The sequence below is a fragment of the Plodia interpunctella genome, chromosome 8 (genome assembly GCF_027563975.2).
Source record: "Plodia interpunctella isolate USDA-ARS_2022_Savannah chromosome 8, ilPloInte3.2, whole genome shotgun sequence".
NCBI classification, from domain to species: Eukaryota; Metazoa; Arthropoda; class Insecta; order Lepidoptera; family Pyralidae; genus Plodia; species Plodia interpunctella.
The window spans coordinates 10,654,483-10,673,384 of NC_071301.1; the positions used below are offsets into that span (position 1 = coordinate 10,654,483).

At 35.4% G+C, this 18,902-nt stretch overlaps 1 protein-coding gene and 1 non-coding gene across 2 annotated transcripts; both read left to right on the plus strand.

Moving 5' to 3' along the window:
- Positions 1-10,715: 10,715 nt before the first annotated feature.
- TRNAA-AGC (transfer RNA alanine (anticodon AGC)) lies at positions 10,716-10,788 on the plus strand. The gene has a single exon. It is a non-coding gene; the product is annotated as a tRNA-Ala (tRNA).
- A 2,436-nt stretch (positions 10,789-13,224) lies between these two features.
- LOC128672004 (uncharacterized) lies at positions 13,225-18,684 on the plus strand. The gene is made up of 4 exons (XM_053748879.1): positions 13,225-13,343; positions 14,890-15,032; positions 15,612-15,755; positions 17,719-18,684. Exons 1-4 carry the CDS (start codon positions 13,341-13,343, stop codon positions 17,897-17,899), a joined length of 471 nt encoding a protein of 156 aa, XP_053604854.1. The 5' UTR covers positions 13,225-13,340; the 3' UTR covers positions 17,900-18,684.
- The last annotated feature ends 218 nt before the right edge of the window (positions 18,685-18,902 follow it).

Sequence of the window (18,902 nt, forward strand, 5' to 3'; positions counted from 1 at the left end):
GCTCTGCGGGTTCGGATTTAATCTCCTCAGAGTTGTCCATCATAGCTCAGCATTTCAGCATCAACATCCTAGCAAATCTATATGTGGTTACACACAAGTAAGTTTCACATGTCCCTTCACATGTCCTAATCATTAGACCACCGCTGTTTCCTATTAGCAGCGCATCAATACTAATACTTTAGCTTCAACTATCGATAAACTCAATATGGAGACAACACTAGCTCCCGCGCCTCGCCTGTCAACGCCGTCAAGGATTCGCACTTTCTTGCACAACACGGTGTGAGTAGCATGTCTGCTTCTTCAGCTTTCATTAATTCGTCGATAAAGGGTCAAGGTGACACGACCATATTCGAATCTAACTCCTCCCCGGCTCTGCCACGCTCTGCTGTACAGGCTGTTTTTCACTAGCCAAACATTTTTGGAATTGCAAACTTACTTTACATAACGTCTTATTTTTTGCACTCGGTTAAAAATTAGACTCGACCAAATACCATGCAACACGTCAACATTATTGATCTATAATTTTCTTGAATCGTGCGCATCTTTCTCAATGCACAAACGCAACACGAATGCTTTTAATAAATGTTTTATTTATGTTGAAATCACCATTCATAACCCACTAATGTAATATATATTTTACGTTTATAAATCATTGTAATGTATAGTTTATTCATAAATGAAGTTACACCTGGGTTCTTATTTTATTAAATTACTGTTTTTGACACGACGACCCAAAAAAGAAGTCTTATGTCCTCAGGTATTATGAGCTTGTATGTAAGTACTTCATTCTACCATAATTCTTGAGCGCCTTATCAGGTAACAATGTGTGATGCATTACCATTAAATATCCTACTCTAGGAGCAATCCGCCAAATCCGTTGCGTAGTTTTAAAAATGTAAGCATACATATATAGGGACTGTCAGCGTGAAGCAACTTTGTTTTATTCTATGTAATTATGGTATATAAGTAAAAGTTTCGGTGCAAGAAAGTATTTTGTAATGTTAACCATGGAAACCGTATAACAGCGAAGGATTGGTCAAAAGAGTGAGTGTGAGATAGTCTGACAAACTGTCCGCCTTCGATAAGGCATGGCAACAACTAGAGATGGATAGAGGTGATTGGAAACAGAAAGGGGAGGCTTTGTCCAGCAATAAAAGTATTTTTATTTTCCAATGCTAACAAAATATATATGCTTGAAAGACAACAGAACAATAAGGGAGGGTTGCACCGTCAAACTTTACGTTGATTTTGATTGTTGATTTATACAAAAAGTATCCGTTTTTCTGAGCAGGTTAAAATTAACATCAAAGTTGACTGGTGCAACCCACTCTAAGAGAGGATCGCCAAATGGTCAAAACGGTGTCGGCTGACGCTAAGCTAACATCCGCAGAGGTGAATAATAGAACAATTAAGATGTTACGAAAGCTGGCCACAATGCCAGTGCCGATGGCCAAGCACTGGTAGTTTATAATTATTATAAAACTACCAGCCCGCCCCGGCTTCGCTCGGGAAAAACCATAATAAATAAGTAGCCTATGTTACTCCAGAAGCTTTCATCTATCTCTGTGTTAAATAGATATACCTAAAATCACGAAGCAAAAACAATAATCCTTATACCTATTACAACATCTCTAACAAAAGTTGTGTGATGATACGGGGGGCTGAGACAGCCGAGTGGGGAGCGACCGTGTCTCAACCTTTTTCCAACGAAAAATCAAATAAGCCCGCCCCTTTTGCCATCTCCGCGTCGACTGCTCGCCTTTCATTGCATCTGGGCACATGTGATACAAGTTCTAATATTTGGCTTATGATAAAAAGTGTATTATATCTTTATACAAGTGTTTAAATATTTTATGTTACGAACGAATGATTTCATCAGGATAATCAAGAAATATAACACATTCTTTTTATAAGAAATAAAAATATTTTTGTTTTTATTTTATTTTCTGTTAGTCTGCGTCTTATTGTATTGTGTTCGTTTGTAATCGATTCAAATTGCCAATTATGACTACATATAACTTCCGTAACATATAAGTATATTGTTATTTTGTGTTTTTTTTCTCGATGTTTTTATTAACTTGATGATATCGTGCGTCAAACACGATCTTGTATTGGAATTTGTTACTTTTTTATATTGCAATGATGAAAATATTATATATGATAAATAGTTCATAGTCATCGATAATAGTCGAGAATATAGTTCGTATCATTATTTATTTCAGATCTGTACAAATTATCATCAGACGTAAAATGACTTTTCATGACATTGAACCAAACGGACGAAATAAAGTTTGTAGTATATACACACTATATCTACTTATTATTTCGATATAAATCAAAAATAACGCAAGTTTTGAAATTGATTTATCTACTGTTTCGATTGACGTGATTGTTAACCAAATACTGATTGGGGAACTTTTTGTAAACCGCTAGGGGTATTTTAGTTCCAGGTCGTTCATAAAAGTATTGGGCGTTCATAGCCTTCGGAAGGTTACGACATAAAAATGAGTGTTAGTACTTATAATGTAACATTTTTAAAGATACTTTACAAGTTAACTTCAGTATGTCTGTAGCTTTACCCCTATAAAAATCAGAACATTAAAAAAAAAACAGAAATATATATGTTACTGTAAAAGCACGAACTACCGTAAATTTTAAGATGTTCCAGTAAAACCTAAGATTTGCCAACTCTTAATGGTAAAAGTCCGAACAATTTTGCGATTCAAACTTTTACCACCATTCACCTGGTAAATATTAAGGTTTACATCAAAGGCGCGGTAAATGTTGAGAAAATAATTTTACTTTTGTTATTTTTTACTATTTAAGAAATATTTTAAAGGTTATACCTTTAAAATATAATACCTTTAAAAGTTAAAAACATTTATGAATAAAAATACCTACCAAATGAAAATAATTTAAAATACCTAGGTAAGGATTTGACTAATTACTTAGTTCATTAATTACTCTCATAATTATGATACCTACATAAAAATATGTAAGGGTATGACTGAAAAATAAATTATTAATAAGAATTACTCATTGTTTTATTCCCAAAACCAACATTTACCAGCGGTCAGTAGCAAAACCCAGCATATACTAAATTCCAATGGAAAAAGCCCGAAAAAATCGTCAATTATTTAAAAATCCTTACATTTACCAACCCCTGCCGGTAAATCCTAAAACCTAAGATTTACCTGTATGCGGACTTTTACAGTAACATATATATTAGGTACATGTCATGAAGTTTTACATGTCACATATGCTTAATTTAACGAAATTAAATTATTCATTTCAATTTCAATTCCGTTTTAGATACTGAAACTGAAATTAACAAAAAACCTCGTGGGATTTGAATCCAATACCACAAAACAATAGGCCAACAGTCACTAGACCATGGAGATAGAAGTGAAAATCTATGAAATATCAGAAACAATGAAAATTCCACGAAAGCACCTTGAGCGTATCCTGCCTCACACCGACCGCCGTCTCAAACTCAATGCGAGCTTACGAAAGCAATAGACAGATAGACAATGGTATTTGTCTATACGTCGAGTGGATCGCAATCTGTATTAATTATTGAGAAATGTTTGTTTCAGACTTTGACGTGAACTGAACTGGATTTTGACATGACCAGGAGTAATATTGTTTGTGGGTTTTGTTTTGTCCGAGTACTGTTTAACTAATCGTTAACACAAAAAGTCGTCCCGGTTTACACAAGTTAATTATTTTGATTCCGACGTGTGATGATCGTTCAAAAGACAAACTAATTTCGATTACGATTTCGATCACGATTCTAATAAAATTTTCCCGGTTTATATATTACTCATCCTCGCGAAGCCTCATAACAATTAGGTAAATATTTATGTCCAAAAATACCTATATACTATACATACTATTCACTTATATTCTTAATTAATAATGAGGAGAACAACCAACAACAACCATTTGTTTACGGCCACAAATAAATCTCCGTTTCCTGCAGCGGACGGTAACACAATGGTCGCGCGTTCGATTCCCGGTCAAGGCCCCAAAAAATGGATGACACTGAGGTCACGCCGGTAGATTAGGAGCTTATAAAATAATTGTGCCTATTGTCTTTGCGGGGTATTCACTCATTGTCATTTGATTAGAATGTACAATGGCGAGTTTTTACCAAGTTTTATTACTATTTTGTTTGAAAGGACGAAGTTTCCGAGTCAATTAATTCACACAATAAGAAAAAAATCGCATTACGAGGGCTTCAGGAATGGGGTAGGATCGAAGATGATATGGCAGATTGAATTAAAGAGGATACGCCAGCGTGTGGTTCCGACCTAAAATAGGATTACTCCATATCCTTCATGAGGATGTCACAAGGCGACATAGCTTTGACAACTCATATGTATCAATAGCATTCCCAGGGAGGGTCAACGTCAAGCAGTCGGCTGTTCGCAAAATTTCAGCCGAATCTTTAAAATTTTACGATTTATTTTTATCAAAGCCCCGAAAGAGATCAGATAAAAAAAGAATGGACCATAGGTACCTATAATTTAATTATCTAAGTTAAAAATCAAATAAGTACGCTATACTCTGCTACGCTTGTTCAAAACGCATTAGGTCATAAAAATTGTGTGATTACTAGCCACATATGATCATCTACTTAAAACGTAATAAACTTAGAAGTAATTTGTATATTGCTCTTTATAACCACAAAAAATATATAACATTGTCACAATCACGACTCAATTCTTCACAAAGTAAATGCAACTGTGAGTCAACGAACTAAACAAATTATTAGTTCGAAAAAGATAAATTTGTACACAAAAATACGGTTTTTGCTGCAGATAATATTACCTTACTTAGCAATTAGTGTGGTTGATATGTCTGTTGAAATTGTTTCGTGTTGATAGACGAGACCGAGATATGTTTCAACATATTATGAGAATATTCTTTGAACTGAATGTGGGATAATAGATTTAATTAATATGACGATGGCCTGCTAAGAGCTCTGTTGAATTAATTTCTCGTCAAGAGTGGTTGTTCTAATTTTAATCGATTGCTTCATTTGGAGTTTGTGCATGTGCTAATCTCAAAAATGTTAACTAATTAATTAAATCAATGTGATTTTTTTTTGCTTGTAGATTTTGAATACATTTTGGTTTCAAATAATGCTGAATTTCTTCGATCGAACTTTCTAAGGTTTTCTCCAAAATAGCATACTACTCGTATTTACATACATAATGTAGGTAACTTCGCATAAACAGAATTTTGATACTGGCCTATTAAGTAGCAACTAGCGCGAGTCGCCCGCGACTTCTTCCACGGTAGATAAAAATCGATATTACTCTTGGCGGTATAGTTTCTCACTGTGCCAAATTTCATCAAAATTTATGTAATTTATGTATTTAGTAATTCAAGAATTTCCTTCAAACCTTCCAAACTTTATAGTATTGTATGGCTTACGGAAGTATTTATTAAAAGAGCAGCGCATGCGATGAAATTGAAATGCCTCCTAAAAAGCCATCTTATAATGTCGTTAGCAGCGGACCCTGGGCTCCGAGGCTCAACATCTGCGGAAGCAACCGGAAAAACGCTCAGATGAGCAAGATGCTGTTGTAACTATGCTATTTAACTTCACTGATTTACACTTGTTAACAGTTCAAAAAACAGGAACAGCAGAAGTGTTCCCACGACTGACAAAGGGTTGTGAAACTAGTGCTCGCCGTCGGCGCTACGTGCTCCGTAATTAGATTTACGACATGAGTTTATAGTGCTGTCTATCTGTGTGTATATCTATATATGATGAAGAATATGTGAATATTACAACAGAGTCTTAAGTGTTCTTCCTTTCGGGTCAAGAAAAAAATCTTGTAATTTTATCTCTATATACCGTCATCGCGTGTTCGCGGTGACATTCGAGGCTGTGACGCCACGAAACCAGTCTTACTTCGTTTTGTCAATTTAATTTAAAGCCAAGAACTCAATGTCAAGAGTTAAAATATCGGACTCGTCAAAAAGTTAAGTAAGATACTAGTAGGATAACCAATAAAAAATTCTATAAGACACAACAAAAACCTTAGCATTGGCTAAGGTAAGTACTAACCTGATCAGATAACATTCACTGGTGTATCTACAAGTGTGAGAACTACCATTTTTTAGATGACCAGATAACGTTGGGAGCGCATACGCATTTACCAGTAAAATGTGAATATTTAAGTGCGCCAGGAGTACAAGCAAACAAAATGAAATAACGAAAAGCGGTGCTTGGTCTCCGATGCCTTATTGCTGAGGAAGAAACCGCGAATGTGCTCAGAAAAGAGAGAGTAATGCAACTTATAGTAATACCAGAAGTGTACACATACAAGGGACATGATCATAGGGAGATTCGAGCCGAGAACGAATGAACGAACGAACGAAGTAACGAACGACTTGCGGACGAGTGGACAAACATACAAACTTACTTTCGCATTTACAAATGAATTTGTCTACCCCGTGACGCATGCAAACGTGTGAATACTGTGTTTGTATCTTAAAACTGTATCTTGATGTCATCGGATAAGACAGTCATGTCGCAAGTGTCGCTTATGTGATAACATCGTTGATCTGGGGCTTGTTGACGAGATATTAATGTCGATGTCATCTCGAAATTGTGTTACATTCCCAATTGACGAGGTACGGCTGAAAAGACTGGAATGGCATGCATTGCATTATATCTGCTACTATCTACTTAATAAACCTAAATAACACACGGCGTGTATGTGAGGAGATGACAGATTTATATTTCCACATTCCCAAATAAGAAGATATTTTATCGAGGTGAATATGCCGACTCGCATTGCCCTTTCGCGGTGCAACAGAGTAATGTGGGCATTGAACTCACGGAAAACACATCGGTGTCCCTTTTGCGCTATATATCCAGCTCTGCGGGTACGACAGGGACAAAAAGCCTTGTCACTCTACTGAAGGCCTGGCAGTCCCGTCTTTTGAAATTTAGTTTCACAAGTTTTAGAAGTCGCACAGGAATAGTCTGTCGCCCGCCTCTACAACAGACCGAGCACGCTAACCGCTATAAACTCCTCTCATTAATCAAGTCTATACACAGCAACTTCAATTGCCCGAAATAATTGAGAACCGGAAGGCATTACAAAATTATAATATAAGTCTCATTCGATGCAGAATTTGATAGCCTATAACTTGTTTTCGATTTTGTGTATCTCTTACAAGATAGAACCGCAAAATCATAACAATTGTATTATGTAATCCTATATCACAACATGTTTGTCAATACTCTGTGACATTGACGTGTTAGTTACTTACTTTGTTATTTTATTGACAAAAATTGTAGGTATTTAAAAAATATCTGGTATGTTAGGAACCAATACTTAATTAAATGAGTTTCTATCAATCTCAACAGTGGTCGTTCCAATGTGCTAGTTGTGTGTAACCTTACTAGAAATAATTGATATTCATGTGAAAAAGAAACTGAAAAGGCGTAATTTCTGAATAAATGCTATTGGTTTTGTTCAATTAGACTGTTAATTTTGTATAAATATTTATTTTAGCAAATGGTAAAAAATAGATTATAATACAAGAACAAGATAACGAATTGATATGAGTCTTCAACTATTTACACAAATAATTATGTCAATCACTACTGAGACAGCTGAGATCCACGTTCATAATAAAATTCACAATGCAACCATTGTGTTGATGATTTGATTGATTCAAGAATCATCGACAATGACCTGAATCCAAAATGATTCAGAGGAATTCGACCGGTCGTGAGTATGGATGACAGTTTTGATTTTCGATCAAGGTTCGAAAAGAATCGATTCCCGTGCGAGATTTAATAGACTACTGTCAGAGTTGAAGTCACATGATAATGAAAACACAAGGGCAGTGTTCTACCGATTGCTTGAAATGATTTTAAATTGGACGAAGGGCACCGTGCTATAAAATCGTCGAAATACCTACTACGTTCTTTTTTTAATTCATTCATAAAAATAAGGTAACTTTATTTCATTCATTTCATAAAATTAAAAACACAAATAAAACTATAATTAAAAATAATCTTTCACCGCGCCACGGGGAGGCAACGTGCCCAAAACACTGGCAGCATTTCCTCGCTGTATCGCGAGACATACACACTGAGCAAAAAAAACCGCCAGCTCTCAAATATTCTGTTGCCAAAATAACTTTGCATCAAAGCCCAAAGGACTGACATAACCATAGATAAAAGAACAATTTAGACATGACTGTCACAACTACCTACCGCCCACCGGCGTGTAGGCGCCTACAAACTAAACTGACCAACAACTTTCATGTCACACGATATTTACCTTCACCGGAACCAAGTGGTGGTCGATGAAAACTATACGGAGTTCGGTATACCAACTCGTGGCTTTCGAACCTGTGAACTTTCGATCTCAGGCCCACGGTATGGAACCACTGGACCACCACCGCTTCGACAACTAAGAAGTAGATATTCTCATATATATAGTATCAGTATAAAATGTCATAATTTCACAAGCGTGCTGGCAGTAAACAGCCACAATGGGCTATATAATCTCAATTCTAAGACGCGCTGAATTTGAACAAGTCGATAAGATCAAGCGACATACATTAAATGTATTACCTCTAATTTACAAGGATTTAGTGCTATTTGTAAATATTTGCACTCTTGATGTCGATGTAAATTATTTTTTTTTGACAAATTTAATTTCAGATTTATCCCCAAAATTCCAACCATAAATCTATTTATGGAAATATCTAAATCACAAAACTAAAAAAAATAATAGTTTGAACGTGTTATCTCTATAGGTACTTACATCCAATCCAATTTGTTTAGATAAGTTCATCAACAGTATTAGTAAAAGTAATGTACTTAGTTAAATTTTTAATAATAAAATTATATATACCTACGGATAAAATATATTTTCCATCACCATTGATTTGGAAAATATTTGTACGTATAAGTATTATAATTAATAAAATGTATTTAATGAATAGTTTCGTCGTCTTTACAATTTAGCAACTCCCCTCGTGTAAACGGGGCATTACGATAAGATCGACCGCAAGCCACAATAACATTATAACACAGTGGTTTGCGCAAACGCACCTAATTTGATACTGTTAATTAAACAGTGTGAAGTCTTCATTTGGATGGAAATGAGTCTTGACTTTTATGTTCTAGATATTTTTTTCTTTTATGATAAATTTTTAACTCGTAAACAGTAAGTAGAATAAAATACCTACATACTTACAAACTCACAGTTGAACTACATATAATCTACTGTTGACGACCTCGGTGGCGCAGTGGTAAAGTTCTTGCCACTGAAGCTAGAGGTCCCGGGTTCGATCCCCGGTCGGGTCATGATGGAAAATGATCTTTTTCTGATTGGCCCGGGTCTTGGATGTTTATCTATACTGTATGTATTTGTTATAAAATATAGTATCGTTGAGTTAGTATCCCATAACACAAGTCTCGAACTTACTTTGGGGCTAGCTCAATCTGTGTGATTCGTCCTAATATATTTATTTATTTACTATTTTCTTTTATGAAGATTATGTGGTGTGTACGACTACGAGGGTGAGGTGAGATGAATAGGGACGGGCGAGAGCTATAAGAACCTAAGTGATAAATAGGCAATAATTAGTCAACTCGACTACTACACGACTATAGACTTGAACTCAGAATTTTTGTTCAGCTACCTAAAAGTTCCCGCAGGGTTTGGACAAAAAGTTTGATAGTAAATGGCACTATATAAAACAGATGGCGCTACTGTGCATAATAACGTACTCGTAAGTATTTTATTACAAGTTTTTAACTTGCCGGAAATCCATCCTGCAACTTATGTTTAAAGCAGATATCATCGACCAATCGGGCTGTTTTGTACAGACGTTTAGTTTTTATGACAATGCATTATGATAAGCATGACCTGAATGGTGTATCCAGGACCGGCTTCAGACGTCGGGAACTCCTCAACGGTTTACTGCACGCACATGTTTTTTTTTTTTCACGCATTGAATGCAATGAGACATATATAACAATGAAAGCTCGTGTCAAAAATGACTTTTTGTAAAAAACGCGGGTAACACTGCGGGGTGCATCCAGTAAACAGTATATAATTTTAATTTTGTAAAGGTGTCCTCGGAAGACCAGCGTTGTGGTTATCACCGCAACATTATGCTGAGAGGAAGCCTTTTTGGTATACACAAATACGCCCAAATTGTGAAGTCCTGTATATAAATACTTAAGTTTGTGATATCAAATAAAATATTTTTCTTTCTTTCTTTCTTAGTATAACCTCCTAACCGCAAGGTCGGCTAAATTCCTTTGCAATTTAACTATTATTTAACGTTAGACAGACCGTGCACGATTTTTATTGTTGCTGATTGATAATTGATTAGTAGCTTTTGGAATATTTAAATAATCAAGTGAGGTAGACCACGGAATTCAGTGAGTCATAGAGGATAAAATCAAAGACTTTGTTTAAGTACGAAAAAATATACCCTTGTCTTGAGAAGAGGAATTTTGGATTTTTTTCCCGATTATCCCCTACGCTTAATACAGATTATTTGCTCATTAGCCTTAAAAAATAAAAAACAAGTAACACATATTCAGACAGAAAGACAAACCTTCCAAGCAAAACCGCGGGGAAAGCTAGTTTTATTACATTTCGAATCTTTTAATTGTACAATCGAACGTAATAGCTATTTTCAACCGTCTGGTCATGGGGGGCGTAGCTCAGATGGTAGAGCGCTCGCTTAGCATGCGAGAGGTACCGGGATCGATACCCGGCGCCTCCAAACTTTTTATTTAAAAAATACTTTTATTTTATCGCTGTTGTTCATGACAACAGTGTCATGTATGTACAAGAGTTATGAACCACATACTGGTTTCATTAATTCGTCATATTCGTTTTGTCACAATTATTCGGTTGTGTTTTGCAACCGGCCCGATTTCGACCCTCTTTGGGAACGCAATTGTTGCCTGTCAGCTACAAAGGCTGTTTCCATTTAGTAGACTTTTACGACATCTGCGGGAGAACATTTTGCATTTATCGTATCTTTGTAAATTATAAGTAAAACAAAAGTTCTCTGCTGCGGCTATCTGTCTAATCGATTGTACAGATTTTTATTTGGTTTTCACCAATATTAAAAAAAAATTAAAATAGTTTATTGTATGAATTCTATGTGTTTATTATGTATACTGTGCCTTGGCGAAGCTAGCCTGACTGAACCAGCTTCTAAGATGTCATTTTTCAACAATGCACGAGCAATGGCAAGCACGTAGGTACCAAGTAAGTCATACCTCCTACCGGTTAGAAATGACATTTAAGAACCCATGTCATTACTGTTATAAATATTAATCGACATGCACCTTATGTTTTTATGATAATAAGCAAGTAATTATATCCAAATGTATTGCCAAGTACAGATTTCATACGTCAAATTACTTAGTTATTGCATTGTAAGTAACGATAGGTATTGTATGTAAAATAACTGATTCAATTGTTGGCGATAATTTTAATTTTTGGATCACAGATAAAGTTCTGTGTTTTGGATAGTATCTACATAAATAACGTTTTTGAAATTGCAATGCCTGTAAATGGCGACTAGGTTATAAATACAAACTTTAATAAAACGGTAAAATTATAAGATCTATACATAGGCGATATGTGTTTTGGACACCTTGTGAAATAAATAAATATTATATTTCATTATGAAAATCAAATCATTTATTCAGAAATTAAATTTTCCTACTACTTCACGGCACATTTTCGCGTTGAATTTTTTACTTTATAATATAAAGTAATTTCTCAAAAAGATACATGCTGAGAAGAAACTCATAGGTATAGACCTGTTAAAATAGTAATTGGTCTACATGAATGTCTTTGTAGGGTCTTCACAAAATAGTTTACATTTTTAAAGGTTTTGTCTGTCTGTATGTAAGCTAGGCACATAAGTGAATCACGCTTAATAAGTACAATTGAAGGTAACAATCTAATTGTAAGAAACTAATTTCACAACAAAGAGATTCAACATTAATAAAGGAGCAATTTATATTACATAGGTAATGAGAGCCTACAGCAATCGTCGACCTTTCGAGCGACCCTGCGTTTCTGGTCCGGCTAGTTCGAATCCGCCCTGGGCCAGGACGACCGCACCTATGAAAAAATTTTGATTTCATGGTGTGAATATACCTTTGTTGGGGCACTGTAGCAAATTCATAAATGCTCTGGACTCCCATTTAAAGATGTACCTATCAATCAATCTTAAATATCTATATAGCTATCTCTGAAAGAAACCACCTGTTCTTTTTTATACTACTGAGCAAATAGACATGCGTCCCACCTGATGGGAAGTGGTCACCGCGGCCTATGAACGCCTACACTATCAGGGGTGTCACAAGCGCATTGCCTGCTTTTTACGACCTTTCTTGAAGAACTCCTTATATTCGATTTCGTTCCTTATACGATTGCGTATAAATAAATGCGCCTATATTTTTTAATAGCAATAACTCCTTCTGTAACAAACACTAGGTACATGAAATAAAAATTAAATTTAAATTCAATAAACTTGTGCAAATATCTTTCATCTTATCATCTGCTAGTAAGGAGCTGATGGTTTTAAAAATAAGTTTGAACAAACGGCTGAACAAACATTTTCCAAACAAAGCTGTTTCAAATAATAATAAAAATTAGATCAAAATCGGTACAACCGTTTGGCTACAAACATACAGATACAACATTTAAACTGAAACATAAAATAGGTAGTATTTAAGTAACAAGAAGTGAAGCATAAAATACTTAATTTCCATATTAACAATTATTACCTAACTAAGGCTTTATGCCTTACGAAGAACAAATATAAATTATACGCTACTATAAACTTTTAAGTATGCCTTATTGTTAGGAGACCAAGAAAAGAAACAAGAGCCAAGAAGAAGCCTAACTATAATTATATAAATACTCATGTCGAGCTTTCTATATGTTCAACTAGAATCATAACAAAATACTTCATGAAGGATCTGAGAAAACCATTGAAATATGAATTTGCTTGACTTGAAATCCGTTAATAGAAGCCGTTTTTATACTATCTGTATAAAAACGGCTTCTATTAACGGATTTTGACTAATTGATGACTTATGTTCAACATTAAACAATAAACATATTGATTGAGAAAATCATTATCTCTAAGTATGAAGGATTACCATACCGTGCGATATGTCGCAGATCCGAGATGGCTCAGCATTATCACAGAATTTTATCGGCTTATCATTGATAACATGGTGATAAACAACAGTCAGTGTGCGCCCGTCGTCGCTTCAAGTCAACAATGGTGCCACCTTGATTAAAATGGTAAGAAAATTTGTTTTAATAATAATAAAGTTTTATTTACTTATTTAAGTTGTTTTATGCTAAACTCTAAACTATAGATCTAAATAACTAATAAGCTTTGTGTGTCTGTATGCATGAACAATGGGGTTTCCGAAACGAATTAAAAAAAGTAAAACGAATCGTTTCATTTTTAAGAAGTTATATTAAAATGTATTTTGATTTATAACTACCTGTGCCCTGCGATTTCATTCGATGGGCAATCTCGGGGTTCTAAATTATTTTCTTCTCATCAATGTAGGTGTAGGTAAGTAGTTACCATAATTATAACCAAAAATAATTCTTCAAATCGGTACCTATGGTAGTAAGTGAGACTACAATGTCTTCAAAACCTGTAGGTCAAACATTAGTTAGATTAGTAACTGTTTAGATTTATATGATTGTATATCTACTTTCTATAACTGTTTAAGTACTACTATAATTCGTTTTCGGTTTAATTTGTAAGAATATTGTAAGTTTCACTAATACCGTCAATGTCGATCGATAAAAAAATCTATGTTACATACAAATACTATTTAAAATTAGTTAGGTACTACGAAAGTTTTGATTCAATATTTGGTCCACCGGGCATGTATGGACGTTAGTTGCTAAATCAAATCTACTGGACTGATTTCGATGGAATTTGATAGCCTAGACTAAAACCAAACATCAACAAATAGAAAAATAATACCCCTAGAACATCACATTACATTACACTTTTATCTCAAAATTGTAAAACAAAATGGCAAACGGATATACCCAATCGTAGCTCCTACATACCTATATTCTAGGTTTCTCTCACACGATAAAATAAGTATCTGTTGATAAAATATTTACTGTCAATTCTTATCTAGGGAATGTTATTCGTGAGACGCACATTCTCACACTTTACACCACATTCTAAAAACGAGTGTTATATTTTCAGGTTAACTTATTAAGTTTCTGGTTACAGTAAGTTAGTTAAGTAATTTAACTGCATCAGCGAATTTTATAATTGCATCAAAAAAAGTAATAGAAAAAAAAAATGCATAAATTTCTGTTTATGATTCAAAGATTTAAAATTCTTTATTCAATTTGGGATGATACACATCACTTATTGACGTCAAAAATTACTCAAACTGAGTCTGCCGCCGACTTCCAAAGCGCATATGAAGAAGAAGACATACTATGATATAATTTCATTGCCAGAGTCATATTTTCACACAAGCCAACACAAAACCAATGGGGCTACCATCATCTCTTAACCCGATCCGCTTTACGACCTAAACTGAACTGCATCGAAAATTCGTTGACAATCAACTTACTTTTTAGTATGAATGCGATTCATTTTAGGTTCCTAAATTGAACTGAGTTGCATTGGAATAGTTCTGTAAAAGTTGATGGTAGGCCTGCAGGACAGAGATATAGGCCTTTCTTATAGGTAGTTATATATATATATATATATATATATATATATATATATATATATATATATATATATATATATATATATATGTATGTAATGAGAATTATGATAAAGTACTGCTTCCAGGAACAAGAGACCATCATAATAGTAAGCGTGTTGGGCGCGGCGTGGGCAGTCCTGCTCATCATCACCTTGGTGCTGTGGAGCCAAGTGGCCAAGCTGCGCCGGGTAGTGGCTGAGATGCAGGCCACCGGCAGAATCCGGGTGCAGTGAGTATATTGTCTGTTTGGTCTTGCTCATCATCACTATACAGTCCTCTGGGGCTAGGTTTTTTGCTTTGTAAATAATGTACAGTCGACAGCATATCAAGTTACCCTGTGTGGATCTTTATGCCGCAGTGATACGGGTGAATTTCCAGATAATTTGGCTATCTCGATGTGCTGTTTACTGTACTTTCGTCCAATTAGTTGTAATATACTTATTGACCTACATATTCGAAGAAGAAGCTGCGGTGAAATTTGTCTTCACCTACGCTTTGGCAGTCAGCAGTAAACTTAGCTTTAAGCATAGTGGTTTTAATCCTAATTTGGCATCAATAAGTATAATATACATCAACTAGCAGCTCGTCCCAGTTTCGCTCGGGTAAAACTCTAATAAAAATTTCACAGTAATCACCCTATAGATAATCAGATTTAATTCAAAATAATTGAAGTTAGTAACAACGTGAATTCAATGGTGTTTACGCTGAGCTGGCATAATGTTTCAACTCATTATTTTCAGTTAAACACACGTGTAACATGAATAATAAAACAATTTAAAGTTTAACTATTCCATTTGAATACTTCCAGGAAACTGAAGATTAACTCGGACAAGAACCACGCGTTCCACAACCCGGCGCTGTCTCCCGAGGAGGAGCTGTCTCGCCGAGGGTACTCCATGTACCAGCACGACGACGTCGAGGCCGACCCGCACGAGCACAGGGAACGGGAACGGTACGGTCTATTCATTTATACAGAGGATAAAATCGCCATTCCTTTGCTATTAGAAGTGTTGAAGCACTAGACTGTAGCGTCAAAGAAATCCTGATCTCTGAGTGAGAGACAAGCCATGAGAGGAGCACAACCTAGCCAGCCTGCCCTGGCTCACAAGTGAGTGAACGATCACTAAATTATATTTGGTCTCCTTGTGAAACATCATTGCACTTTTGCTTTTAAATCTTAACAGGATAAAAATACGAATAAGTACATCTTTAATATATTTTTTATAAAAATGCGATTGATGTGTTTGTAGATACTTAGATTAGTCAATCTAACACACTACAACATTTTTTGACAAATTACGAGTAAGTAGGTAGGTACATAAGGTAAAGCAATGCAATAATTAAGTACCTAATGTGTTACGATTACCTACGAGTATTACTCATGTTAAAACGAAAGACAACAATCTTGATAGGTGATTCACAGTTAGTACACATCCTTAAGCATTGTACCAACCATCGAGAAGATAAAATACCAATTTGATTTATTTTATTTTATAACTTACTAGCAGCTAATTAAACTGATGCTTGCGAGTTTTTACGTTTGAGCGTCTTATCTAATCATTGATGTAAATCAATCAATTAATTATGAGCAACAACGTAAGTACCTTCTTCAGTTCGCATAACTAAAATAATTATTTAGATATTTCATGCAAAAAAAAACGAGTAAATGCCGCCCTGTCAGCTGATGGGCAACAGTAGCACACCCAAAGAGGGTTGACCTCAGGCAGACCGGTCGTAAAACCATAGGTATTGAAACATTGAATGGTAAACACAAGAGTTAAAGCAGCAAAACTGACATTCGGCTCCGATGCTCATTCAACGGCTGAGGAAGAAACCAGAAAAATTAGGGTATATCAGATATCGTGCCAATTTAAAGATACACGCGCGTAGCCGAATCCAAACGAAACAGAAATTCCGACGACGAAATCCGTATTCGGTAATAAAGTACTTAGATTCGTCATGACTGTTTGTCCGTCTGTCCGTATTTCAGAGCCACTTTATTCCGGCACTATTAAAAGTAGTCCCAATAAAGTTCAACACATGTTGTTTGTTTAGTAAGAAGTTGATGGTGCGATAAGATAGACACAAGCACATGAAATAGAGCACTTACATATGTAGATAATGAATCTACATCAATTTCTAAACTTAACTTATGTTAACTTACCCACTAGCTCAGCGGTCGACGACCTTTTAGCAGTCGAGAGAAATACAGAAACGGGCACAACGCATCCAGAACTGAATTATAGGCAAATTCATAAAAACTAAAGACAAAAAGATTAGTGGCTTCGCACCCGAATAGACTGGACACAGTATAATATTAGCGGGAAATATCCAATTTTGTATTAGTAATTTTTATCCGAGCATCCAGATTACTCGTATGGTGGTACTCGTCGCAACCATTGCGATTTTGGTCTAGTGTAGATGTATTTAGATTGTGTAGAAGTAATCTTATGTGCAACATCGAAACCTGTCTAAATCAACCGGGACACAAAATACAGGCTATAAAAAAATGTTATGTAGGTCTCCCGCCAAAACTCACTCCCGGATATACCAATGAGATGGTACCTGTATAGCATATCTAGTTTTTGCGGCAGTGCGATCTATTGCAGAATAATTGATAGAACTGTACTGGTCTATGGGTGACTTAAAATGAATTTACAAAGAGTTCGAACACCTGCTATAATCATGACATGATAATTAAATGTGGACTTATTAGTAAAAGCGGAGAGGGGTTACCCGCCGCTCACTCGATAGGCCCCCCAAATCAGTTACTGCGAATATTAATATTTTATCTCTGGAATTTCACGACACATAGTTCGGTCCTTTGAGAGGCTTGCGTGGAAATGTAGATACAACATGTAGAAATACCATCCCTTTGGAGAGTTATTATTTTGTTAACCCGGGTATTCCTCCAGGCAGACGGGCGGGGACTTCATAGAGGACCTGACGCGCGAGCTGGAGTCGCGCCAGCAGCGACCCACGACAGCTCCGCCGTTCCTGCTTCAGAGCATCGAGGAAAACAAGCGGAAGACTCGCTCCATGAACCCCATGGCTAATGGACGCCAGAGTGAAACGAATCCCAATTTCATCTACTAAGTTTTAAAAAGGCTTTTGTTTACTTTCAATGATTTACTGTATTGCTGCCTTTCTTAGCCTCATACAAGGAGCCATTGCTTAATGATTGATCTTGAAAAATAGACATATTGCATACGGCAACCTGTGCGAGCGCCTAGCTAGGTGTCAGTCGAATCAAATAAATCGCTTGGTTCTTGGCGAAGCGTTCTTGGCCAGGCTGAATTCGAGGTTCCTTGTGTATGGCCTTTCGATTTTGCGAGTTTGAGAATATATCAAGGATCCATTTTACAGCCAGATTTTAAAATGTGTAAGCTTTTGTAACTTCAGCTGCTGCAACAATTGAAAATGAGGCTACTGATCTACACATTCAAAAAAAAATTATTACTTTACAGATGGACACTGCTGGTGTCCATCTTTTTAGTTCATTGGCAGAAGTTTTCGCTGTAATAAATAGTGAAACATACCTACTCCAATTTACACATTACTATTAGAATGATATAAAAATACATATGAAATTATAACAAAAAGCAATCAGCTGATAAGCGGGTGATCCAACAAAAAATGGAGTAGGTATATTTCATGATGTTAAGTAGTAAGCAATATTTGGGGATATTTATAAACAATTGGTCACGGCTAAGCGACGAGGACGCAAAAGTCGTTTAGCTGTTGATTAATTGTTCATCTGTGAGTAAAAATGCAGTAGTTAATCTTTTAGACGATTTTCGTTCAGAAAATTTTGTCAAAAAAGATTTTTTTTTTGTAAGTCATAAGATATTTCTAATGATAAAGTAAGTTAAGTGTGATTATTTAGTTAGTTTTAATTTAATTTAGCTTGCTAAAGAGTTCGTGAACTTATAACAAAAACACACACATTTTAGTCGAGATTTATTGAAAACAAAGAAACATTTAAAAATAAATAACCACAATTATAATTACTTAAAGCTTAATTAAATATTGCACTTAAAACTATTGCAACAGTATAAAAGCCAAGTCTTCCCTCTGTATTAATTATTTTGCTTATAAA

What these genes read in the sequence shown, in the direction of transcription:
- LOC128672004 (XM_053748879.1), top strand. An exon ending in ACCGGCAGAATCCGGGTGCA is followed by an intron (nt 15,033 to 15,611) that starts GTGAGTATATTG and finishes GAATACTTCCAG; the next exon opens with GAAACTGAAGATTAACTCGG. An exon ending in GAGCACAGGGAACGGGAACG is followed by an intron (nt 15,756 to 17,718) that starts GTACGGTCTATT and finishes GTATTCCTCCAG; the next exon opens with GCAGACGGGCGGGGACTTCA.